Source organism: Hypanus sabinus, chromosome 14, assembly GCF_030144855.1.
Source record: "Hypanus sabinus isolate sHypSab1 chromosome 14, sHypSab1.hap1, whole genome shotgun sequence".
Lineage (NCBI taxonomy): Eukaryota > Metazoa > Chordata > Chondrichthyes > Myliobatiformes > Dasyatidae > Hypanus > Hypanus sabinus.
This window is the reverse complement of record NC_082719.1, coordinates 108,663,711-108,690,699: the sequence shown is the minus strand read 5'-3', so window position 1 is coordinate 108,690,699 and position 26,989 is coordinate 108,663,711. Positions and strand designations below refer to the sequence as shown.

Genomic DNA, 26,989 nt, shown 5'->3' with positions numbered 1-26,989 from the left:
AGGGGGCCTTTTCTGTTTGACATCCAGTGATGAGTGGTGTTCCTCAGGGGTCACTATTGGGACAGTTACTTCTCACATTGTTTGCCAATGATTTGGATAATGGAATTATCTGGACTACCGAAGGGTCTTAGCCCGAAGTGTCGACTGTACTTTTTTCCATAGATGCTGCCTGGCCTGCTGAGCATTTTGTGTGAATTGCTTGTATTTCCAGCATCTGTAGATTTTCTCTTGTTTGCGAGATGGGATGTAGTGTAGGGAAATGTATGATAATGCATTTTGGTAAAAGAAACAATAGTGCGGACTATTATTGTGGGCCAAAGGGTCTGTAATGTGCTGTAAATTTCTATGTTTCTATTATCTAAAGGGGGAGAAGGTTCAAACATCAGAGGTACAGATTTCTTCCTTGTGCAAGACTCCCAGAAGGTTAATTTACAGTTGAGTCTGTGGTAAAAAAGGCAAATGCAATGTTGGCATTTATTTCAAGGGGAATAGAATATAAAAGCAAGGAGATAATGCTAAGGCTTCATAAGACACTAGTCAGGCCACACTTGGAGTATTGTCAACAGTTTTGGGTCCCTTATCTCAGAAGGGATGTGTTATCATTGGAGAGAGTCCAGGCAGGTTCACAAGGATGATTCCTGGAATAAGGGGGTTAACATATGATGAGCTTTTGGCAGGTTTGCGTCTATACTCACTGAAATTTAAAAGAATGCAGGGATCTCATTAAAACTAACCGAATCTGAAAGGACTAAATAGGGTGGATGTGGAGAGGATGTTTGCTATGGTGGAGGTATCCAGTACTAGAGGATGCATTTTCAAGATTGAGGGGTGACCTTTTAGAACAGAGCTAAGGAATTTTTTTTTTTAACCAGAGAGAAGTGAATCTTTGGAATTCTTTGCCAGAGACTGTGGTGGAGGCCAAGCCTGTGGGTATATTTAAGGCAGGAGTTCATAGTGTCTTGATTGGTCAGGGCATCAAAAGGATATGGTAAGAAGACAGGTGTATAGGGTTGAGTAGGAGCCAGGATCAGCCATAATGGAATAGGGAGCAGACTTGATGGGCTGAATGGGCTAATTCTGCACCTATGTCTTATAGTCCTATGTGAGTGCTCTGTGCTTGTTCATTGGATTCTGTGGGTAATACCAGAGGTTCATGAAGGACTACACCAAAGAAAGCCTCCTTTGAATCAGCTTCTGCGCAGTTACCCTCTTTTGGGGGAAAAGTGGAGGAGGATGAAAGGTGAAGATGGTAAAGTTTATCTTACCCCTTTGGAGCCTTTTGGACCAAGATGGATGTGAAATGTGAAGAGGCCTTCCAGTTGCTGAAGGAGCTGTTGACTAAGGTACTTGTGGTGCCCTTTGCAAACCCCCAATTGCTATATGTATTGTGTACAGATGCCAGCTGAGAGGGGTGCATACCAGAATCCGGGCGCAGAGTTGAAACACAATGCTTTTGTCTGCCAGAGTCTGTCATCCTCTGAGTGAAACTACCCAATGCACAAATTGGAGTTTCTGGTAGTGAAGTGGGCTTTGGTGGACAAGTTGAGTGACATTCTATATGGTGCCAAGTTTGAAGTGAGGACTGACAACAATACATTGATTTATATCATGACCTTGCGAAATTGGATGCTATAGGCCATCGTTGGTTGGCAGCATTGTCTGCCTGTGATTTCAGCCTGAAGTACTGGCCGGGAAGCTGGAATTTGATGTGGCTGTATTGTTCTGGTGTTGGCATGAAGGGCCGGAAATGGACGGAGAGTGTGAGAACGTTCCTGTATCTGGAGTTAAAGCAATATGCCAGTTTTCTGTCACAGGGAAATCAGAGGCAAAGCTCAGGCAGCATAGAGTTGTGGATTGTTTAGGAACTTCTGCTTTTGCTATTCCCCTATTCTGCCATACAGTTATATAAGACCTTGGTCAGACCCCACTTGGAGTACTCAGTTCAGTTCTGGTCACCTCACGACAGGAAGGATGTGGATACTATAGAGAGAGTGCAGAGGAGATTTACAAGGATGTTTCCTGGATTGGAGAGTGTGGCTTAGGAGAATAGGTTGAGTGAACTTGGCCTTTTCTCCTTGGAGCAACGGAGGATGAGAGATGACCTGATAGAGGTGTATAAAATGATGAGAGGCATTGATCGTGTGGATAGTCAGAGGCTTTTTCCCAGGGCTGAAATGCTAACGTTGGAGGTGGGGGGGGGGGCATAGTTTTAAGGTGCTTGGAAGTAGGTACAGAGGAGATGACGGAGGTAAGTTTTTCACACAGAGAGTGGTGAGTATATGGAGTGCACTGCCAACCATGGTGGTAGAGATGGATAAAAGAGGGTCTTTTAAGAGATTCTTAGATAGGTGCATGGAGCTTAGAAAAACAGAGGGCTATGCTTTAGAGAAATTCTAGACTATTTCCAGAGAAGCTTATGTGGTCAGCACAACTTTGTAGGCCGAAGGGCCTGTAATGTGCCATAGATTTTCTGTGTTCTATGTTCCATTCTCATAAGGCATGCTCTCCAATCCAAGTTATATCCTTGTCAATCTCCTCTGCACTCTGTCTATTGTATCCACATCCTTCCTGCAGTGAGGTGACCAGAACTTACTCCGCCTCCTGCCTGTGGACATGTAAGACATAGTTTCTTTCTGTCCGCCTTTAGTCTCTCCCTTTCCTGACTTAAACTTTGAAATTTTAACTTTATTCAGTTGGATCCTGTAGACCGACACTTATAATTATGTCTAACCTAAGAAGTCCCAAAAGGAATCCTAAAGCAGGCAATGGTAAGCTTAAAAAAGCTGTTGAAACTTCAAAGGAGCCACACTGGGTAAATAGATTAGAGTCTCAAATCAGCTATATTGTTGCTGAAATAACTCAACTAAAAGAAAAATTTCTCCTCTTGGAGGAAAAAATTGACTCTTTGAGCCTTGATCTTAAAGAGGTTAGTCAAAATGCGGCTGATATTTCTTCTTGTTTGGAAAAGGCTCAGCAATGGATAGTGGATTTGGAGGCTCGCTCTTGTCAAAACAACATTTGAATTGTTGGATTAAAAAAGAAATCAGAATCTGCTGACACACTGTATTATTTTGATAAAATGTTTCAATCTTTAATTCCGGAGGCGTGCCCACAACTGCCGGAGGTTGAACTGGCTCATAGAGTTGGTGCTTTAAAATCTTCGGTTCAAGGTAAACGCAGGCATATTGTTGTTGTGTTTTCTTCATTTTAGAGACAAAGACCGCATTATTAAGCTGCAAGAAAACAAAGGTTGTTTCAATTTCAAAGCTCTGAGATTCGTTTCTTTGAAGATTTTCCACGTGAAATTGTTCAGAAACGTTCTGGAATGGCTGCTGTAATGCGTATGACTTATCAAAGACAGTTGTCCATCTCTTCAATACCTAGCTAAATTAAGGCTTTTCATCAAAAATTCTGGGATTCGTATTTTTGACCACCCAGCTGAAGCATTGCGTTTTATTAATTCTCTCCCTGACAAGTCTGACGGCTGAAGTTTGAATGATTTACAACTGTTTGACTGTCTTGCAATGTAAGGAGTGATGAATTCGGAAGATTTGATGGATATAGAAAGTCTTTACCTTAAAATGTACTTTTATCTTTGAAATAGACTGGTTTGGATGGTTTTAACCTCAGAAGATATATCAAGGGAACTGTCAGAAGACTGTATATAACTTTGAACTATCTAGAATTTTTTCTGTTTGTAGCATTTGAATGAACTAATTGCTTTTTTGCTCCGTATGCTTTTGTTAAGAACTTTTAAGTAATTATCCGGGTTTCTTTACATTTTAAAGATAGATTAGATAATTTAAAGAAGCTGATTGTTTTACTTTTCAGCAACTATTTCAAGCATTTTTTTTGGATGTGTTTTTTTTCCTTATCTAACATTAACCCATGATACTAAGGTAGGAGGTGTTGTGGATAATGAGGTGGATTTTCAAAGCTTGCAGGGAGATTTATGCCGGTTAGAAGAATGGGCTGAACGTTGGCAGATGGAGTTTAATGCTGAGAAGTGTGAGGTTCTACATTTTGGCAGGAATAATCCAAATAGAACATACAGAGTAAATGGTAGGGCATTGAGGAATGCAGAGGAACAGAGAGATCTAGGAATAACTGTGCATAGTTCCCTGAAAGTGGAGTCTCATGTAGATAGGGTGGTGAAGAGGGCTTTTGGAACACTGGCCTTTATAAATCAAAGCATTGAGTACAGAAGTTGGGATGTAATGCTAAAGTTGTACAAGGCATTGGTAAGGCCAAATTTGGAATATTGTGTGCAGTTCTGGTCACCGAATTATAGGAAAGATATCAATAAATTAGAGAGAGTGCAGAGACGATTTACTAGGATGTTACCTGGGTTTCAACAATTAAGTTACAGAGAAAGGTTGAACAAGTTAGGTCTCTATTCATTGGAGCGTAGAAGGTTGAGGGGGGATTTGATCGAGGTATTTAAAATTTTGAGAGGGATAGATAGAGTTGACGTGAACAGGCTGTTTCCATTGAGAGTAGGGGAGATTCAAACTAGAGGACATGATTTGAGAGTTAGGGGGCAGAAGTTTAAAGGAAACACGAGGGGGTATTTCTTTACTCAAAGAGTGATAGCTGTGTGGAATGAGCTTCCTGTAGAAGTAGTAGAGGCCAGTTCAGTTGTGTCATTTAAGGTAAAATTGGATAGGTATATGGACAGGAAAGGAGTGGAGGGTTATGGGCTGAGTGCGGGTAGATGGGACTAGATGAGATTAAGGGTTCGGCACGGACTAGGAGGGCCAAGATGGCCTGTTTCCGTGCTGTGATTGTTATATGGTTATATGTTATTATGAAGTTTATTTTCAAAACTGAAGGTTGTTTTTTTTTAAAATAACTGTTCCTTTCAACTCAATTGTAATGAGCTATATGTCCACTTTAATGAGCTGCATATCCGGAAAAGGGAGGCAGAGGTTACTCTTTTCATTTTTTATCTTCTATTCAGGCAGGTGGAGTTTATAATTGCTTTTTATTTATTTTTTGGGGCTTGTGTCGATTGATATTGACTTATTTCCGGGCTTTGTAGTTTGGGTAGGTTTTTTCCTTTTTTCTTATTTTTTATCCCCATTATGGAATTCCGGAGCATACATGTATTATTATTATTATTATTATTGTTGTTTATCTCCGCCATTCTCGACTACCTTATCCTGACACGTGTCTAACTACTTTTTTTTAGATATAAAGTCTCATGATGATATTTAAAAAGTTAAATGTTTTAGGTTGGAAGGAAATGTTTAAAACTATTAACTGATTCCAACCTGATATAATCTTTGCACAAGAGATGCATATCAGGTTATGTGATAAAAATCGATTTTTTAAATTTTGGAAGGGCCTTCAGTTTCACACAAATTCTCAAAGTAAAATTAGAGGTGTTTCTATTTTTATTGATTCCAATATTCCTTTTAACCAGGAGGATATTATAGCTGATATTAATGGTAGATTGTTGATTGTTAAAGGAAAAACTTACAACAGGAAAATGGTTTTGGTTAATATATATGGGCCAAGTATTGATGAACCCTCATTTTTTAAAGCTGTAATGGATAAGTCATCATGTAAACATCAACTCCCTAATCATTCTGCATCACTTATTAATTCCTTTTTAATTGATTATGGCTTAATTGAAGTTTGGAGACATATGCATTCTAGTGATAGAGAATATTCCTTTTTCTCACTTGTTCATAATAAATATTCGAGAATCGACTATTTTGTAGTTGACTGTCGACTTATATTTAATGTTCAGAAACATGAATGTGATGCAATTGTTATCTCTGATCACGTACGTTTAAACCTAATATTTGAACTGAAAGATGCTGCTTCTACAAGACCACTTTGCCATTTTCCAGAACATTTGTTACAAAGTTCAGAATTTGTTGAGATTATTGAAACTCAGATAAAAGATTTTTTTCTCTTTAGTAATACAGGAAACTCCTCAAAGTTAGTGATTTCGGATATATTAAAAGCTTATTTATGTGGTCAGATTATTTTGTATATAGCTAAGCTGAAGAAACAGACAAGAATGGAATAGAATTAGATAAAATTTCTAAACAAACTAAAGATTTAGATAACATCAATGCAACCTCTCCAAATATTGATTTACATAGAACATAGAATAGTACAGCGCATAATAGGCCCTTCGGCCCACGATGTTGTGCTGACCCTCAAACCCTGCCTCCCATATATCCCCCACCTTAAATTCCTCCATATACCTGTCTAGTAGTCGCTTAAACTTCACTAGAGTACCTGCCTCCACCACTCCTTCTCTCCAAAGAGTAAAGCCCTAGCTCCCTTAATCTCTGATCATAATCCATACTCTCTAAACCAGGCAGCATCCTGGTAAATCTCCTCTGTACCCTTTTCAATGCTTCCACATCCTTCCTATAGTGAGGTGATCAGAACTGGATACAGTACTCCAAGTGTGGCCTAACTAGAATTTTATAGGGCTGCATCATTACATCGCAACTCTTAAACTCTATCCCTCGACTTTTGAAAGCTAGCACTCCATAAGCTTTCTTAACTACCCTATCTACCTGTGAGGCAACTTTCAGGGATCTGTGGACATGTACCCCCAGATCCCTCTGCTCCTCCACACTCCCAAGTATCCTGCCATTTACTTTGTACTCTGACTTTGGAGTTTGTCCTTCCAAAGTGTACCACCTCACACTTCTCCGAGTTGAACTCCATCTGCTACTTCTCGGCCCACTTCTGCATCCTATCAATGTCTCTCTGCAATCTTCGGCAATCCTCTACACTATCTACAACACCACCAACCTTTGTGTCATCTGCAAACTTGCCAACCCACCCTTATACCCCCACCTCCAGGTCGTTAATAAAAATCACAAAAGGTAGAGGTCCCAGAACAGCTCCTTGTGGGACACCATTAGTCACAACTTTCCAATCTGAATGTACTCCCTCCACCACAACCCTCTGCCTTCTGCAGGCAAGCCAATTCTGAATCCACCTGGCCAAACTTCCCTGGATCCCTTGCCTTCTGACTTTCTGAATAAGTCTACCGTGTAGAACCTTGTCAAATGCTTTACTAAAATCCATGTAGATCACATCAACTGCACTACCCTCATCTATATGCCTGGTCATCTCCTCAAAGAACTCTATGCTTGTTAGGCATGATCTGCCCTTCACAAAGCCATGCTGACTGTCCCTGATCAGACCATGATTCTCTAAATGCCCAGAGATCGTATCTCTAAGAATCTTTTCCAACAGCTTTCCCACCACAGATGTAAGGCTCACTGGTCTGTAACTAGCTGGACTATCCCTACTACCTTTTTTGAACAAGGGGACAACATTTGTCTCCCTCCAATCCTCCGGTACCATTCCTGTGGACTAAAAGGACGTAAAGATCCTAACCAGAGGCTCAGCAATCTCTTCCCTCGTCTCGTGGAGCAGCCTGGGGAATATTCCATCAGGCCCCGGGGACTTAACTGTCCTAATGTATTTTAACAACTCCAACACCTCCTCTCCCTTAATATCAACATGCTCCAGAACATCAACCTCACTCATATAGTCCTCACCGTCATAAAGTTCCCTCTCATTGATGAATACCAAAGAGAAGTATTCATTGAGGACCTAGCTCACTTCCACAGCCTCCAGGCATATCTTCCCACTTTTATCTCTAATCGGTCCTATCTTCACTCCTGTCATCCTTTTTCCTTTACCCTACTCGCCAAGGCCTTCTCATGCCCCCTTCTTGCTCTCCTCAGCCCCTTCTTAAGCTCCTTTCTTGCTACCCTATCTTCCTCAATAGACCCATCTGCTTCTTGCTTCCTAAACCTCATGTATGCTACCTTCTTCCACCTGACTAGATTTTCCTCGTCACTTCTCACCCATGGTTCCTTTACCCTACCATTCTTTATCTTCTTCATTGGGACAAATTTATCCCTAATAAATAAAAGAGATCCTTAAACATCGACCACATGTCCATAGTACATTTCCCTGCAAAAACATCATCCCATTTCACACCCGCAAGTTCTAGCCTTATAGCCTCATAATTTGGCATATAACCATATAATAATTAGAGCACGGAAACAGGCCATTTTGCCCCTTCTAGTCCGTGCCGGATGCTTACTCTCACCTAGTTTCACTGGCCCGCTCTGAGCTCATAATCCTCCATTCCTTTCCTGTCCATATACCTACCCAATATTGCTTTAAATGACAATACCAAACCTGCCTCTACCACTTCTACTGGAAGCTAGTTCCACATAGCTACCACTCTCTGAGTAAAGAAATTCCGCCTTGTGTTCCCTTAAACTTTTGCCCCCAACTCTCAACTCATGTCCTCTTGTTTGAATCTCCCCTACTGTCAATGGAAAAAGCTTTTCCATGTCAACTCTATCTATCCCCCTCTTAATTTTAAATACCTCTATTAAGTCCCCCCTCAACCTTCTACGCTCCACAGAATAAAGATCTAATATGTTCAACCTTTCCCTGTAAATTAGGTGCTGAAACCCAGGTAACAGTCTAGTAAATCTTCTCTGTACTCTCTCTATTTTGTTGACATCTTTCCTATAACTCAGTGACCAGAATTGTACACAATACTCCAAATTCAGCTTTACAAATGCCTTGTACCATTTTAACATTACATCCCAACTCCTATGCTCAATGCTCTGATTTATAAAGGCCAGCATACCAAAAGCTTTCTGCACAACCCTATCCACATGAGATTCCACCTTCAGGGAACTATGCACCATTATTCCTAGATTACTCTGTTCTACTTCATTCTTCAAAGCCCTACCATTTACCATGTATGTCCTATTTGGATTATTCCTACCAAAATGTAGCACCTCACACTTATATCAGCATTAAACTCCATCTGCCATCGATCAGCCTTCTCTTCTAACTGGCCTAAATCTCTCTGCAAGCTTTAAAAAGTGCTCCCCTTCTCTATTAACTGCCTGTCCTCCCTCACACACTGTCTACTAGCTTTCTCTATTTGTGAACTGACCTAGTCTCTTCAATTTGATTCCCACCCCCCAACCATTCTAGTTTAAAGTCTCCCCAGTAGCCTTCGCAAATCTCCCAGCCAGGATATTGGTCCCCCTAGGGTTCAAGTGTAACCCGTCCTTCTTGAACAGGTCACACCTGCCCCAAAAGAGGTCCCAATGATCCAGAAACTTGAATCCCTGCCCCTTGCTCCAATCCCTCAGCCACGCAGTTATCCTCCGCCTCATTCCATTCCTACTCTCACTGTCACGTGGCACAGGCAGTAATCCCGAGATTATTACCTTTGCGGTCCTTTTTCTCAATGCCTTCATAACTCCCTATGTTCTGCTTTCAGGACCTCTTCCCTTTTACAACATATGTCATTGGTACCTATACGTACCACGACCTCTGGCTCCTCACCCTCCCACAGAGTCTTTTTTGTTTTTTACACCAAAAAAAACTTACCCCTGAGATCCGCTCTGTACCTGTTTCCAAGCCCCTCAATCTTGACGAAGTGTCTCAGCCCGAAAAGTTGACTGCTCATTTCAACGGATGCTGCCCAACCTGTAAGCATAAGATGGCTAACTGCTGGGTGGCTACACCATACGTAGTGGAGAGTCAGATGCTTAATGTGCCGGTTTTCCGGGTGAAAGCAGAAGACAGGAATTGGCCTGTCAAAATTCTCCTTCAGAACCACCTTTTTGCTCTAGCACAGGAGGTACGTGTTGTCCCAGAGCCTGGCGTGGACCCTATGCCTAGTAGGAGGACTTTGTGCCAAAGTGAGAGAACAGAAAGGCAATAAGTGGAGAGACCTGAAAGGGATCTAACTACTGAATGCAGTACAGGCTCAGAGGAAATGGGGGTGTGGTATATGTTACCTTATACAAACTCCCCAATAATTGATGAAGAGATTCCCAAACCTCCTCATGCTGACTCAGATGTAGCAGGGGGAGTTAGCAGTGACAGGCAGAGTTGCGGCTGGACAGTGAGGGGAAGCTGGGCTGCAAAGTAACTGGGGATGAAGCTGAGCTCAGTGAAGTGACGGGGGACCCGAGCTGCTAAAAGCCATGAGTAATGGACAGGGGGAGGCATCTCCAAGTAGACAGGAAAGATCCCAAGGAGTGTTTGAGACTGAAGAGGTGAAAGATGGTCTCAAAGAGTCAGAAAACACCAGATAAGCTACCTTATGAAGGACTGTGGGTACAGAGTGTTGTGTCTATCCCCTTAGTGAGATGCTTCGCTACCGTTTCCAAATGGATTGGAAGTCATGCCATCACAAAATTCCTTTGAAAATTGTGTTATTGATGATGGGTTGATAAATTTATGAGGACATAATTTTTTTTTGTGGAAGGAGAGAGCATAGTGTTCTGGTTAAGATTTTACTGGTAATGTAGGGTATTTAATGGCTTTCTGTAGAAGCAGTGTGTTCTGCTGGTAGTGTGCAGGTTGCCATTAAAGATAAAGGGTTTTGATGTTCATGCTTAGTACAATAATGTCATCCAATCAGGATGGTGGAATTGTGAAAAAGCTCTAGATAGTGCTGGGCGGAGAGGTTTTGTGATGGACATTGGGGTGGTTTGAGGTATTTTTGGTAGGACATGGTGAGAGAAGAAAGAAGAGAACTATCTGTAGGATTTGATCCAATGGGTATTCCAACAGCCAATCTGCAGCAGGAGCAAGCCACAGTGATGAGGTTTCTTGCAGGAGGGTGATGCTTGTTTAAAAGCATAGAATGGACATATGGGGACAGCCATTGTTGGGAGGTGGTCAGTGGTGAGAGTAGGCATGTCAGGCTTTACTTCAAACGAGGCTTCAGCTTGAAAGAGACGTTGGCTCTGGGTAAGCTTCTGTTAAGGTTCCATTTTTTTCTCTTTTACTGTACTCAGTGTATTAAATGGCCATTGTGTGTTCTCCATGCTGGATGTCAGAGTCCTGGAAGATCCAGAGCCTCCAAGGGAGCTACATCTGCCTAAAGTGCATCTGGCTGCAGCTCCTTAAAGAACATGTTAGGGATCTGGAGCAGCAGCTGGATGACCTTCGGCTTGTATGGGAGAGTGAGGAGGTAATTGATCAAAGTTACAGGGAAGTAGTCACCCCGACGTTACAGGAGGTGAGTAGTTGAGTGACTGTCAGGAGAAATGGAAAGGTAAATAGGCAATGCAGAGCATGCTTGTGGCCATTTTCCTCAATATAAATATACCATTTTGGATACTGTTGTGAGGGATACCCTCCCAGGGGTATGCCACAGAGAATTGGTTACTGTCACTGAGCATGGTCCGTGGTGCAGAAGGGAAAGAAGGAGAAGAGGGGAGCAGTAGCGATAGGGGACTCAATAGTGCGAGGAATAGACAGGTTCTCTGGATGTAAACAGGACACCCAGATGTTATGTTGCCTCCCAGGTGCCAGGGTCAGGGATGTCTCAGATCGCGTCCACAACACTTTGGAGAGATGGGATAGCAGTCAGTTGTCCGTTATTGTCGCAGGTGATTTTAACCATGCGAACCTTCAGTCAGTGCTCCCCAAATTCCATCAGTATGTGGACTTTGCAACGAAAGGGGAGAATGCGTTGGACCTTGCTTATACAAACATCCCCGACACATACCGGGCAGAGCCCTGCCCCCACCTCGGTTACTCAGACTACATCTCTATTATGCTAATCCCAGCATACAGACTGCTTGTCAGGCGCTCCAGACCAGTTCAGAAGTAGGTGAAAACCTGGCCAGCAGGAGCCATCTCTGCTCTTCAAGACTGCTTTGAGCACACTGACTGGCACATGTTCAGGGAGACTGCAACTGATGGCGACTCTACCAACTTTGAGAAGTCCACGGCATCAGTGACCAGCAACATCAGCAAGTGCATTGATGATGTTACTCTGTCCAAGACCATTACTATACGCGCTAACCAGAAGCCATGGATGACCGCAGAGATGTGTGCGCTGCTGAGGATCCACGATTCCGCCTTCAGAGCAGGCAACAAGGCAGCTCTAACAAAAGCAAGGACCAAACTGTCCCGAGCCATCAGAGGGGCAAAGCGTGCACATGCCCAGCCACTTCCAGGACAGCAGCGACACGCGACGCATGTGGAAGGCCATCCAGGACATCACCAATTACAGGACAACATCACCTGACTGTGCAGGTGATGCCTCCCTCCCAGATGCACTGAATAACTTCTACGGCCGGCTTGAGGTGGAAAATGTCGTGGCTGCAAGGAAGTCCACCCTTCCTACAAATAACCAGGTGCTGTGTCTCACCGTGGCCGATGTGAGAAGAACCCTGTGCGGTGTCAACCCACGGAAGGCTGCTGGACCAGACAACATCCCTGGTAGAGTGCTCAGAGGATGTGCAGACCAGCTAGCAGATGTTCTTACTAACATCTTCAACATCTCCCTGAGCAGTGCCACTGTTCCAATGTGCTTCAAGGCCGCCGCCACCATTGTCCACATGCTGAAGAAGTCTTCGGTGTCCTGCCTAAATGACTACCATCCCGTTGCACTTACATCCATCATCATGAAGTGTTTTGAGAGGCTCGTCATGAGGCATATCAAGACCCTGCTGCCCCCCTCACTGGACCCCCTGCAGTTTGCATACCATCCCAACTGCTCAACAGATGATGCCATTGCCACCACCCTCCATCTACCCCTAACCCACCTGGACAAAAAAGACACATATGCTCGGATGCTGTTCATGGACTTCAGTTCAGCATTCAACACAATCATCCATCAGAAACTGATTTGAAAGCTGAGCCTACTGGGCCTGAACACCTCCCTCTGCAACTGGATCCTAGACTTCCTGACTGGGAGACCTCAGTCAGTCCGGTTTGGGAGCAGCATCTTCAACACTATCATGCTGAGCACGGGGCCCCCCCAGGGCTGTGTGCTCAGTCCACTGCTGTTCACTCTGCTGACCCACGACTGTGCTGCAACACACAGCTCGAACCATATCATCAAGTTCGCTGATGACACGACTGTGGTGGGTCTCATCAGCAAGAACGATGAGTCAGCTTACAGAGAGGAGGTGCAGTGGCCAGTGGACTGGTGCAGAGCCAACAACTTGTCTCTTAATGTGAACAAAACAAAAGAGATGGTTACACGAGGAAATCTGCAGATGCTGGAAATTCAGGCAACACACACAAAATGCTGGTGGAACACAGCAGGCCAGGCAGCAACAAAAAGGAGAAGTGCTGTTGACATTTCGGGCTGAAAGGAAAGATAGTAAGAGATTTGAAAGTAGGAGGGGAAGGGGAAAATGCGAAATAATAGAAGACTGGAGGGGGTGGTGTGAAGCTGAGAGCCGGAAAGGTGATTGGCAAAAGGGGTACAGAGCTGGAGAAGGGAAAGGATCATGGGATGGGAGGGAGAAAGAAAGGGGGAGAGGAGCACCAGAGGGAGATGGAGAACAGGCAGAGTGATGGGTAGAAAGAGAGAAAAAAAAGGGGGCGGACTAAATATATCAGGGATGGGGTAAGAAGAGGAGGAGGGGCATTAACGGAAGTTAGAGAAGTCAATGTTCATGCCATCAGGTTGGAGGCTACCCAGCCAGTATATAAGATGTTGTTCCTCCAACCTGAGTGTGGCTTCATCTTGACAGTAGAGGAGGCCATGGATAGACATATCAGAATAGGATTGGGACGTGGAATTAAAATGTCTGGCCGCTGGGAGATCCTGCTTTCTCTGGCGGACAGAGTGTAGGTGTTCAGCGAAACGGTCTCCCAGTCTGCGTCGGGTCTCACCAATATACAAACACCACACCGGGAGCACTGGACGCAGTATACCACACCAGCTGACTCACAGGTGAAGTGTCGCCTCACCTGGAAGGACTGTCCAGGGTCCTGAATGGGGGTGAGGGAGGAAGTGTAAGGGCAGGTGTTGCACTTGTTCCGCTTACAAGGATAAATGCCAGGAAGGAGATTGGCGGGAAGGGATGGGGGGATGAATGGACAAGGGAGTCGCATAGGGAGCAATCCCTGCGGAAAGCAGAAAGTGGGGGGGAGGGAAAAATGTGCTTGGTAGTGGGATCCTGTTGGAGGTGGCGGAAATTATGGAGACTTACCCGGAGGCTGGTGGAGTGGTAGGTGAGGACTAGGGGAACTCTATCCCAAGTGGGGTGGTGGGCAGATGGGGTGAGGGCAGATGTGCGGGAAATGGGAGAGATGTGTTTGAGAGTAGAGTTGATGGTGGAAGAAAGGAAGCCCCTTTGTTTAAAAAAGGAAGACATCTCCTTCGTCCTGGAATAAAAAGCCTCATCCTGAGAGCAGAGGCGGAGGAATTGTGAGAAGGGAATACCATTTTTGCAAGAGACAGGGTGGGAAGAAGAATAGTGCAGATAGCTGTGAGAGTTTGTAGGCTTATAGTAGATATCAGTAAATAAGCCATCTCCAGAGATGGAGACAGAAAGATGAAGAAAGGGGAGTTAGGTGTCAGAAATGGCCCAGGTAAATTTGAGGGCAGGGTGAAAGTTGGAGACAAAGTTAATGAATCAGCGAACTCAGCATGCGTGCAGGAGGCAGCGCCAATGCAGTCGTCAATGTAGCGAAGGAAAAGGGGGACAGATACCTGTATAGGCTTGGAACATGGACACATGGTGCCTATGGCTACCCCCTTGGTTTGGAGGAGGTGGAAGGAGCCAAAGGAGAAATTATTGAGAGTAAGAACTAGTTCGGCTAGACAGAGGAGAGTGGTGGTACAGGGGAATTGGTTAGGTCTGGAATCCAAAAAGAAGCGAAGAGCTTTGAGACCTTCCTGGTGGGGGATGGAGTTATGTCGAGACTGGACGTTCATGGTGAAAATAAGGCGGTGGAGGCCAGAGAACTTACAATCATTGAAAAAATTCAAAGCCTGAGAAGTGTCACGACCATAGTTGGGAAGGGATTGAACAAGGGGGTGGGGATAAAACAGTGTCAAGGTATGCAGAAATGAGTTCAGTGGGCAGGAGCAAGCTGAGACAATAGGTCTACCTGGACAGGCAGGTTTGTGGATCTTGGGTAGGAGGTAGAAACGGGAAGTGCGGGGTGTGGGAACTGTGAGGTTGGTGGCAGTAGATGGGAGATCCCCAGAGTTGATAAGGTTGGTGATGGTATAGGAGACAGTGGCCTGGTGCTCCTTAGTGGGGTCATGATCAAGGGGTAAATAAGAGGAGGTATCAGAGAGTTGTCGCTGTGCCTCGGCCAGGTAGAGGTCAGTACGCCAGACTACAATAGCTCCCCCCTTATCAGCAGGTTTTATAGTGAGGTTGGGATTGGTGTGGAGGGAGCGAAGAGCAGAGCGTTCGGAAGGAGTGAGTTTGGAATTGCAACACGGTGTGGTGAAGTCGAGACGGTTGATGTCCCATCGGCAATTAGCAATAAAGAGATCCAGAGCAGGGTGTTCATGAAGAGGAAAAGAGGGTTGAAGACAGGAGCAGGGGTCATTGGTGGGGGTAGGAGAGTCCTTGTCAAAGAAGTAAGCTCGGAGACGGAGCTGGCAGAAGAAGAGTTCAGCGTCAAGGCATACGTGGAAATTGCTGAGGTGTAGGCTAAGGGGTACAAAGGTGAGGCCCTTACTGAGGACAGAATGCTCTGCCTCAGAGAGTTGAAGGTCAGAGGGAATCGTAAAGATCCGGCACAGATGAGAGATGGGATCAGAGGGGGGAGGGAGGCTGGTGGTGTCGGTGGAGAGGGGAGGGTTGGGGCAAGAGGAAGATGGAGCCTCTGAGGGCCCAGGAGCTGATGAAGGGATCTGAGGGAGAGGGGATTGCAGAGATGGTTGTTGACTTCAGGAGAGCATGGAGTGACCACTCCCTGCTGAACACTGACGGCTCCTCAGTAGAGATCGTTAAGAGCACCAAATTTCTTGGTATTCACCTGGCAGAGAATCTCTCCTGGTCCATCAACACCAGCTCCATATCAAAGAAAGCCCAGCAGCGTCTCTTCTTTCTGCAAAGACTGAGGAAAGTCCATCTCCCACCCCCCCATCCTCATCACATTCTACAGGGGTTGTATTGAGAGTATCCTGAGCAACTGCATCACTGCCTGGTTCGGAAATTGCACCATCTCGGATCGCAAGACCCTGCAGCGGATAGTGAGATCAGCTGAAAAGATCATTGGAGACTCTCCTCCCGCCATCACAAACATTTACACTATATGCTGCATCCACAAAGGAAACAGCATTCTGGAGGACCCCATGCACCTCTCATACAATCTCTTCTCCCCCCTACCATCTGGGAAAAGGCTCCGAAGCATTCAGGCTCTCAGGACCAGACTATGTAACTGTTTCTTCCCCCAAGCAATCAGACTCCTCAATATCCAGAGCCTGGACTGACACCTTGCCCTATTGTCCTGTTTATTATTTATTGTAATGTCTGCACTGTTTTTGTGCACTTCACGCAGTCCTGTATCAGTCTGTAGTCTAGTGTAGCTTTCTCTGTGTTTTTTTTTATGTAGTTCAGTCTAGTTTTTGTGCTGTGTCATGTAACACCATGGTCCTGAAAAAGTTGTCTCATTTTTACTATGTACTGTACCAGCAGTTATGGCCGAAATGACAATAAAAGTGACTTGACTTGTACATATTGGTACCAATGACATAGGAATGAAAAGCAATGAGGTCCTGAAAAGAAAATTTAGAGAACTACGTAGAAAGCTGAGAAGCAGGATTTCCAGGATAGTAATTTCTGGTCTGGATTACTGTCTGTGCCATGTGCCAGTGAGGTTAGAAACAGGATGATCTGGCAGATAAATTTGTGGCTGAAAAGCTGGTTCAGAGGTCTGGGCTTCATGTTCTTGGATCATTGGGATCTCTTCTGTGGGAGGTATGACCTGTTCAAAAGTGACGGGTTGCACCTTATCCCAAGGGGGACCAATATTCTCGTGGGCAGGTTCGTTACACCTGTTGGGGAGGGCTTAAAATAATTTGGCAGGGGGGTGGAAACCAGAGTGAAGGAACTCAGGGTGGGACAGATAGTTAAAAAGTAAAGATAGTGTGCAGTCAGACTGTTGGGAAGGGCAGGCAGATGACAGGATAAAATTGCAGCCAGCAGTGTGAATATCAGTACATTAGGGATGCAGAATCAAAACAGGTAACAAATACAACACTGAAATTGTTATATCACAATGCATGGAGCATGGGAAATAAGGTGGATGATCTTGTTGCACTATTTCGGATTGTCAGGTGTGATGTTGTGGCCATTACTGAATTTGGCTGAAGAATTGTTGTACAAATGTAGTTGGGAGCTGAATGTCCAAGGTTACACATTGTATTGGAGGGATAGGAAGGTAGGCAGAGGGGTTGGTGTGGCTCTGCTGGGAATGAACGGCATCAAATCAGTAGAAAGATGATGGGAAGATGTTGAATAATGTTAGCATTCATTTCAAGAGGTCTACAATACAAGAGCAGGGATGTAATGCTGAGGCTTTATAAGGCACTGGTGAGGCCTCACCTTGAGTATTGTGAACAGTTTTGGGCTCTTTATCTAAGAAAAGATGTGCTAGCACTGGAGAGGCTTCAGAGGAGCTTTACATGGATGATTACAGGAATGAAAGGGTTAACAGAAGGAATTTTTGATAGCCCTGGGTTAGTACTTGCTGGAGTTTAGAAGGAAGAGGAGGGATCTCATTGAAACCTTTTGAATGTTGAAAGACCTAGACGAGTAGATGTGGGAAGGATGTTTCTCATGGTGGAGGAGTCTAGGACAGGAGAGCACAGCCTCAGCATAGAGGGGCATCCATTTAAAACAGAGATATGGGGGAATTTCTTTAGCTAGATGATAGTGAATTTGTAGAATTTATTTACAGAAGCAGCTGTGGAGGCCAGGTTGTTGGGTGTATTTAAGGCAAAGCTTGACAGATTCTTGATTGTACACTGCATCAGTGGTTATGGGGAGAAGGCCAGGGAGTGGAGTTGAAGTGGGGAAAAAGAGATTAGTCATAATTGAATGCCAGAACGGTGTCAATGGGCCAAATGGTCTTATGAAATGTGCAATTGGATGATCAAGAAGGGAAATCCTACTGGTGATTGGTGAATAGGAGTTGGTGCCATGAGTGCTTCGGACACATCAGCTTTTGGAAGATTTGAGCTCCAACCTGTGCACTTTTGATTATGATGGCCCCTTTTTTTTTCCTCCTCCAACGTTGGTTTGGTTGTTGACATTCAGAAATACACTTTCTTTATAATTGTATGCAGTGTATGATCTGTTTCTTCTTGCCAATGGCTGATTGCAAGGGGTGCAGAAGTCACACAGATCGAGGTTTGGGTGGGCAAGACATCCCAACCTATCAACCCAACATATCAGTTCTAGTTGCTAGATGCAGGGACTCTGAGGTACTGAGGAGTGCGGTAGACTAGTGGGTTCTGGGAATACAGATCTATAGTTCCTTGAAAGTTGCGTCACAGTTCGATAGGGCCATAAAAAAAGCTTTTGGCACATAGGCCTTCATAAATCAGAGTGTTGAGTACAGGAGTTGGAATGCTATGTTTAAATTGTATAAGACATTGTTAAGGCCTAATTTGGAGTATTGTGTGCAGTTCTGGTGACCTTCCTACAGGAATTATATCAATAAAACTGAAAGAATATAAAGAAAATTTACTAGGATGTTTCTAGGACTTGAGGAGCTGAGTTATTGGGAAAGATTGAACAACTTAGAACATTATTCCCTAGTGCATAGAAGAATGAGGAGAGATTTGATATAAGGGGTGAAGGGGTATAAGGGGTAAATGCAAGCAGACTTTTCCCACTGAGATTGGGTGAGACTAGAACTAGAGGTCAAAGGTTTAGGGTGAAAGGTGAAATGTTTAAGGGGAACTTAAAGGGGTGGTGGGAATGTGGAAGAAGCTGCCAGCAGAAGTGGTGGATGCAGGTTCAGTTTCAAAATTTAAGAGCAGCTTGGATAGGTACATGGATGGGAGAGGTGTGGAAGGCGATGATCCCAGTGCAGGCGATGGGACTAGGCAGAATAAAAGTTTGGCATGGACTAGATGAGCTGAAGGGCCTGATTCTTTGCTGTATTGCTCTATGACTATGCCTTTAAAAACAATACAGTGTGAGAATTAACCAAGGTGCCTTTTCACTCTCAGCTTGTTGTTTTAATTAATTGACTATACATCACTTATTTGCCCACATAGTGGGAAAATATTTTCTACCTTTATTTTCTTGCATAGACTCCTCATCACAAAAGCCATCTTGAGGCAATTCTTAATTCCCCATTCATGCCCCCTTCCTCAATAATACCCTTTTATTGTCCTGCCTATCCTGATTGATTTCCTTACCCGCCACACAAGTTCCAACAGCCCCTTCATGTGTCTACACCTTCTGCTTCAATTATTCCGTGTGTTGTGAGGCAGAAATTTGTTCTGTGTAGTATTCCGGCATTCCTCACTGAAAGTGCCTGTAAAGTTTGTGATTTGCATGGGAATGCACAAGCCAGAACTTTCTAGGTGAACTGAATGATGAAATTTGTGGTTTACAGAAGCTGAACTGAAGGAGCTGGTTGAGATTTACAGCGATGACCCCGGGAAGCTGCTTCCTCATTCTGCTTCTCTTATGATTTTGCACAGGATCGCTGAGCCCATTCTGCTGAACGAGTTTGTTGGACGAAAGGGAAGCTAAGGGAGAAATTAGTCCCATCACTTACTGGTTGTATTTTGTGTAGTTACTCCAGAGGGTGAAATTATTCCCTCCTAAAGCACTGATGGTGTCCTTTGCACCAGATGGCATCCAGGTGCCTCATTATACCTGAACAGTTACAAAATTTTGTAAAGGCAATTCTTAAATAATTACATTTTTAATGTGACAAGCAAGATTTTAGCCTATATTTCCAGTTTTTATTTAATTGCACCTTAAGTATTTAAACCCTGCCACAAATGTTTTATTGTAGTATTGTGTAATCTGTTTTCCAAGGTATTTGTTATGAATCTATATCCAAAGTTAATTAAAGTCAATCTGTTTATTTCACCAGGAAATGTGGTGTCAATAAGTTATGTTTACGCAGATCAAGGTAAGTTAGTGTTTTCTCTTAAAAGCACGCTATTTAAATAAAATTTAAATATTGAATTCAATTCAAGCTCTCAGTATTGGTTGCAACAGTTCCACATTAAACATTTTTACCATTCAGAAATTCCATGCTTCACATCAGGTTCACCAGGTGCTGATTCTTACATCACTTCCTACCTATATCTCGGCAGTGTGTTTCTATTCACACAACCCCCGCAATTCGCAGCTCAAAGTAAATGTATTAGAACCATAGAACGTTAGAACATTACGGCACAGAAACAGGCCTTTTGGCCCTTCTTGGCTGTGCCAAACCATTTTTCTGCCTAGTCCCACTGACCTGCACCTGGACCTTATCCCTCCATACCCCTCTCATCCATGTACCCGTCCAAGTTTTTCTTAATGTTAAAAGTGACCCTGCATTTACCACTTCAACTGTCAGCTCATTCCACACTCCCACCACTCTCTGTGTGAAGAAGAACCCCCCACCAATGTTCTCTTTTAACTTTTATTTTTGAAGTACATATATGCAAATGTATACTACCTTGAGATTTATTTTCTTGCAGACATTTACAGAATAAAAGAAGTACAATAAAATTTATGGAAAACTGTACATAAACAGACAAAGACTGACAAACATCCATTCCTACCCGATTGACAGACCACAGTTTCTGCAGCTTCAGAGCTGTGTGTCAGACATGGCTATAAGCAGCAGTGGGGCCCCAAAGGGGACCGTATGGGCTCCCTTCCTGTTTCCCTTGTCTACCTCAGTCTTTAGATACAACACTGAGTCATATCATCTGTAGAAATTCTCTGATGACTCAGCAATAGTTAGGTGTATAAAGGGAGGATTGGAGGATGAATACAGGGCCCCTGGTTGAATGGTACAAGCTGAATCATCTGCAGCTCAACATCAGTAAGACAAAGGAGATGGTGATGGACATTAGGAAGATGGAGCCTGCACTGCTCTGGTATATTGATGGTGAGGACGTGGATGTGGTGAGGACCCTCACGTACCAGGGGATGCACCTAGATGCTAGACTTGAGCAGAGCTCAACACAGAGGCGGGGTAAAGGAAGGACAAGAGTTGCCTCTACTTTCTGAGGAGACCACGGTCCTTTGGAGTATGCAGGTTACTCCTTCACATATTCTACAAGTCTGTTGATGCCAGTACAACTGCTTTCTTGTGCCAGCCCTCCATGTAGGTGTGCTCAATGGCAGGGAGGGTTTTAGCCATGATGTAATGGGTCATATTGACTACTTTTTGTAGAATTTACCATTTAAGGGCATTGGTGTTTCCATACCAGGTTGTGATGCAGCCACAGCCAATATATATATGTCAAAGTGTTAGATCTCATGCTGAATCTTAGGAAGCTCCTATGGAAGTAAAGGCACTACTGTGGTTTCATCGCCATTGTGCTTATGTCCTGGGCCCAGGACAGGTCCTCCAAAATAATAACACCGAGAAATTTAAAGCTGCTGCCCCTCTCTGCCTCTGATCCTCCAATAACGCACTGTGGTCTTCAAGTTCAGAATCAAGTTTATTATCACCGGTATGAGAAGTGAAATCTGTTAATTTAGCAGCAGCGGTTCAATGCAATACATAATATAGAAGATAAAAACAGAAGACGATGATAATAAATAACTAAATTACAACGTAAGTTTATTGAATAGATTTTTAAAAATCATGCAAAAACAGAAATAATATGTATTAAAAAAGTGAGGTAGTGTTCAAGGATTAAATGTCCATTTAGGAATCGGATGGCAGAGGGGAAGAAGTTGTTCCTGAATCGCTGAGTGTGTGCCTTCAGACTTCTGTACCTCCTACCTGATGGTAACAGTGAGAAAAGGGCATGCCCTGGGTGCTGGAGGTCCTTAATAATGGCTGTCTTTCTGAAACACCACTCCTTGAAAATATCCTGGGTAACTTATAGGCTGGTACCCAAGATGAAACTGACTAAATTTACAATCCTCTGCAGCTTCTTTCGGATCTGTGCAGTAGCCCCTCCGTTCCAGACAATGATGCAGCCTGTCAGAATGCTCTCCACAGTACATCTATAGAAGTTTTTGAGTGTATTTGTTGATATGCCAAATCTCTTCAAACTCCTAATGAAGTATAGCTGTTGTCCTGCCTTCTTTATAACTGCATTGATATGTTGGGACCAAGTTAGATCCTCAGAGATCTTGACATCCAGGAACTTGAAACTGCTCACTCTCACCACTTATGATCCCTCTATGAGGATTGGTATCTGTTCCTTCATCCTACCCTTCCTGGAGTCCACAGTCAGCTCTTTCGTCTTATTGACGTTATGTGCCAGGTTATTGCTGCCACACCAGTCCACTAGTTGGCATATCTCACTCCTGTACACCCTCTCATCACCACCTGAGATTCTACCAACAATGTTTGTATCGTCAGCAAATTTATATGTTATTTCAGCTACGCCTAGCCACGCAGTCATGGGTATAGAGAGAGTAGCCCTCATGAAACAGTTCACCTATCATCCTTAACCCATGACCTCTGGTTCTAGTCTCACCCAAACTCAGTGGAAAAAACCTGCTTGCACTTACCCTATCTATGCCCCTCATAATTTTGTATACCTCTATCAAATCTCCCCTTATTCTCTTAAATTTTAGGGAATGAGGTTCCTTGAGCATTTTGTGTGTGTGTGTTGCTCTGGATTTGTAGCATCCACAGAATGTAAGTGAGTAATGACCATGTTGATAGGAAGTTAAGAGCAAACCCTATTCCCTGTCCTTTCATGAAGAGACCCCGTTGACGGGATGGGAAAGGCTGAGTACCCTTCTGACCATCCTCCTCATAACAGGTATCCCACTTTGGATACTCTTGCGGGGGGTGATGATGGAAGAAGACCTAACAGAGGAAACTCGCAGTGGTCAGATCTCTAGCTCTGACTCAGAAGAGCAGGGAAAAAAGAGACGCACTGTGGTAATGGGGGATTTGTTAGTTAAGGGAATGGACAGGAGGCTCTGTGTGCAAAATAAGATTCTCAGATGGAATGTTGCCTCCAAGGGTGCAGGCTTCGAGATATCTCTGATTAAGTCCTCACCATTCATAAGTGTGAGGGTGAACAGCCAGAGGTCATGGTCGATGTAGGCACCAATGACAGGGTAGGATGAGTGATGAGATTCTGCATAGGGAGTTGGGTGCTAAGTTAAAGGGCAGGACCTCCAGGGTTGTGCTCTCAGGATTGCTACCCATGCCACATACTAGTAAGGTCAGAACTAGGAAGATTACACAGTTAATGTGGCTAAGGAGTTGGTGTAGGAGGAGGGGCAATAGACCTTTGGATCATTGGGCTCTCTTCCAGGGAAGGTGGGACCTGTACAGAAGGGATGGTTTGCACCTGAACTGGAGGGGGACTAATTTCCTTGGGGGAGGTTTGTTAATGCTGCATGGTGGGATTTAAACTAGAGTTACGGGGGATGGGAGCCAGAGTGCCAAAACAGTTAGTGGAGAAGTTGCAGAGGCAGATGTTGGAAAGACCTCAGACAAAGTCAGGAATCAAAAGGTAGAGCATGGTGTGTTTCGTGTCCTGAGCTGCATGTATTTCAATGCAAGAAGTATCGTAGGAAAGGCAGATGAGCTCAGAGCACGGCAACACCTGGAATTGTGATGTTGTAGCCATTAGTGTGATTTTGTTGCAGGAGGTGCAGGACTGACAGCTCAATATTCTGAGGTTCTGTTGTTTTTGGCATGACAGAGTGGGAGGGATGGCATTACTACTCAGGGAGAATATCATGGAAGTGCTCCATCAGGACAGACTGGAGAATTCAACTATGGGTGGAACTGAGAAATAAAAAAGGCATGGCTACACTAATGGAACACTTTACATTCAGTGACCACATTGCCTTTAGTTTCAAAGTAAATATACAGAAAGATAGGTCTGGCCCACAGGTTGAGATTCTAAATTGGAGAAAGGCCAATTTTGATTATAACAGAAATGATCTGGCAGTGTGGATTGGGGTAGACTGTTTTCTGGTAAAGGTGCACTTGGTATGTTGGAGGCCTTCAAAACAGAGTTTGCGAGTACAAAGCTTGTATGTGCCTGTCAGAATAAAAGGTAAAGATAATAAGTTTAGGAAATCTTGGTTTTCAAGAGATGTTGAGAGAAAAAAGAAAGTTCATGGCAGATATAGGCAAGCAGGAACAAATTAGGTGCTTATGGAGTATAAGAAATGCAAGAGAATGCTTAAGAAAGAAATCAGGAAGGCTAAAAGAAGGCATGAAGTTGCTCTAGCAAACAAAGTGAAGGAGAATCATAGGGGATTCTACAGATAAATTAAGAGCAAAAGGATTGCAAGGGACAAAATCGGGCCTCTGGAAGACTAGAATGGTAATCCATGTAAGGAGTCAAAACAAATGGGGGAATCTTAAATGCATTCTTTGCATCTGTATTTACTCAGGAGATAGATACAAGTCTATAGAAGTGAGGCAAAGTGACAGAGGAGGAGGTGTTTGCTACCTTGTGGCAATAGGTGAATATATCCTCAGTGCCTGACAAAGTGTTCTCTTGGACCCTTGGGGTAGTAAGTGAAGAAATTGCCAGGCCCCTAGCAGAGATATTAAAATATCCTTATTGACAGGAGAGGTACCAGAGGATTAGAGGATAGCCATTGGTGTTCTACTCTTTAAAAAAGACTCTAAACAGAAACCAGGAAATTAGAGACCAGAGAGTCTGACTCAGTTGTGGGGAAATTATTAGAAGGTGTTCTAAGAGACCAGTTATATAGGTATTTGGATAGACATGGACTAGTTGAGAATAGTCTGCATGGCTTCGTGCGTGGTAAGCCATGCATAACAAAATTGTAGACTTTTGAGGAAGTTACTAGGAAAGTGGATGAAGGCAAGTCAGTGAATGTTGTCTACATGGACTTTAGCAAGGTCCTGCATGGGAGGTTGGTCAAGAAGTTTCAGTTACTTGGCATTTAAAATGAGTTAGTAAATTGGATAAGACATTGACTTGGTGGGAGAAGCCAGAGAGTGTTAGTAGAGGGTTGCCTCTCTGACTGGAGGCCTGTGACCTTTGTTGTTTGTCTTCTATATCATTAGTCTGGATGATAATGTGGTTAACTAGATCAGCAAATGTGTGGATGACACCAAGGTTGGGGGTGTAGTGGACAATGAGGATGGTTATCATGGCTTGCAGGGGGACCTGCATCTGCTAGAAAAATGGGCTGAAAAATGGCAGATGGAATTTAGTGCAGACAAGTGCGAAGTTTTGCACTTCAGTAGGACCAATGAGTGTAGGTCTTACACAGTGAACGGTAGGGCAATGAAGAGTGTGGTAGAACAAAGCAATCTGGGAATACCAGTATATAATTTGTTGAAAATGACTTCACAGGTATATAGGGTTGTAAAGAAAGCTTTTGGCACATTGGCCTTCATAAATTAGTGTATTAAGTACAGGAGATGAGATGTTACATTGAAGTTGTATAAGACATTGTTGAGGCCTAATTTGACATTTTGCACAGTTTTGGTCACTTACCTACAGGAAAGATGTAAATAAGGTTGAAAGAGTACAGAGAAAATTTACAAGGATTTTGCTGGGTCTGGAATACTTGAGTTATAAAGAAAGATTGAACAGGTTAGGACTTTTTTTTAGAAAGTAGAAGATTTAGCAAAGATGTGATATAGGTTACAAAATTTATGAAGGGTATAGATAGGGCAAATGCAAGCAGGGTTCATCCACTGAGGTTCAGTGGGACTGCAACCAGAGATCATGTGTTAAGAGTGAAAGCTGAAAAGTTTAAGGGGAACATGAGGGGAAACTTCTTCACTCAGGGTCATGAGAGTGTGGATTGAGCTGCAAACACAAGTGGTGCATGTGAGCTTGATTTCAACGTTTAATGGAAGTTCCTGTAGGTAATGGACAGTAGTGGAATGGGGGGTTATGGTCCTGGTACAAGTCAATGGGAGTAGGCAGTTTAAATGGTTTCAGTATGGAAGAGATGGGTCGAAGACACTGTTTCTGTGTTGTACCTTACTGTGATTGAAGAAGTTTGGCATAGGCCCCCAAATCCTCAAGACCTTCTACATGGGCACGGTTGAGAGCATCCTGACTGGCTGCATCACTGCCTGGTACAGGAACTGCAGAGAGCAGTACAGACAGCCCAGTACATCTGTGAATGTGAACTTTCTTCCATTGGGGACAGTTACAGCAGCAGGTGCAGAAAGAAGGCCTGGAAGATCATCGGGGACATCGGTCACCCCAACCATAAACTGTTTCAGCTGCCTCCTTCTGGCAAATGGTATCACACCATTAAAGCCAGGACCAACCGGCTATGTGACAGTTTTTTTTCTACAAGCCATTAGACTTTTAAATTCACATCTGTAGATTGTGACAGAGTCATAACACAAAGATTTTTATTCCCTCACGTTGTGGGATGGATGTGAAATTTAAATCTAAATTCTCTGTTGTTTCAAGAAGAGGCCACATTGATGGGGCATAAGGGCAGAGCCCAATTCTGTCCTTTCATAAATAGACCACTGTGACAGTGAGGTAAAGGCTGAGCCTTAATCTCTGCCTTTCATGAAGAGGCCATGTTGACTGGGTTTGTTGTAAATGTCTGTGTCACATTTTGTTTTTTTTTGTTTGGGTACTGCTGTGTTACCCATACACTTGATGGTAATATTTTATGATCTACGTGCCCAGGGCTGGCTGTGTTTCACCAGTATTAGATTGGTCCTGACTGTAGCTCCTCCTATGTTTCAGGTGCCGTTGCTCTGGAGCTGTCATGCTTTACTGAAGCAGAGAGGATATATATGCTTGTTAAAGACACTACCATCAATAGCAAACAGCTCTCTGCAGTTATAATCCCTGACATTCAGGTAAATATTGCAGAACCATGTTATAAAAGAGCCAGAGGGAAATGAATCTGTGTAATACATTGCCAGTAACAACTGTCAAGCCAAGTCGTTAAGTACATTTAAAGCGGAAGTTGATGGGTATTTGAGTTGCCAGAACGTGTCAGATTACAGAAAAAAGGCAGGAGAATGTGGATGGGAGAGATAATAAATCAGCCATGATGGAATGGCAAGCAGACTTGATAGGCTGAGTGGTCTA

At 43.8% G+C, this 26,989-nt stretch overlaps 1 protein-coding gene across 3 annotated transcripts in view; it reads left to right on the top strand.

Moving 5' to 3' along the window:
- Positions 1 to 26,989, top strand: part of LOC132405061 (diacylglycerol kinase theta-like) — a 345,666-nt gene that overhangs the window by 208,988 nt on the left and 109,689 nt on the right. For all 3 annotated transcript variants that reach the window (XM_059989791.1, XM_059989792.1, XM_059989793.1), the window contains 2 exons: positions 19,873 to 19,911; positions 26,639 to 26,754. In XM_059989791.1, coding sequence (XP_059845774.1) covers positions 19,873 to 19,911; positions 26,639 to 26,754 — 155 coding nt within the window. The remainder of the gene's footprint in view (positions 1 to 19,872; positions 19,912 to 26,638; positions 26,755 to 26,989) is intronic.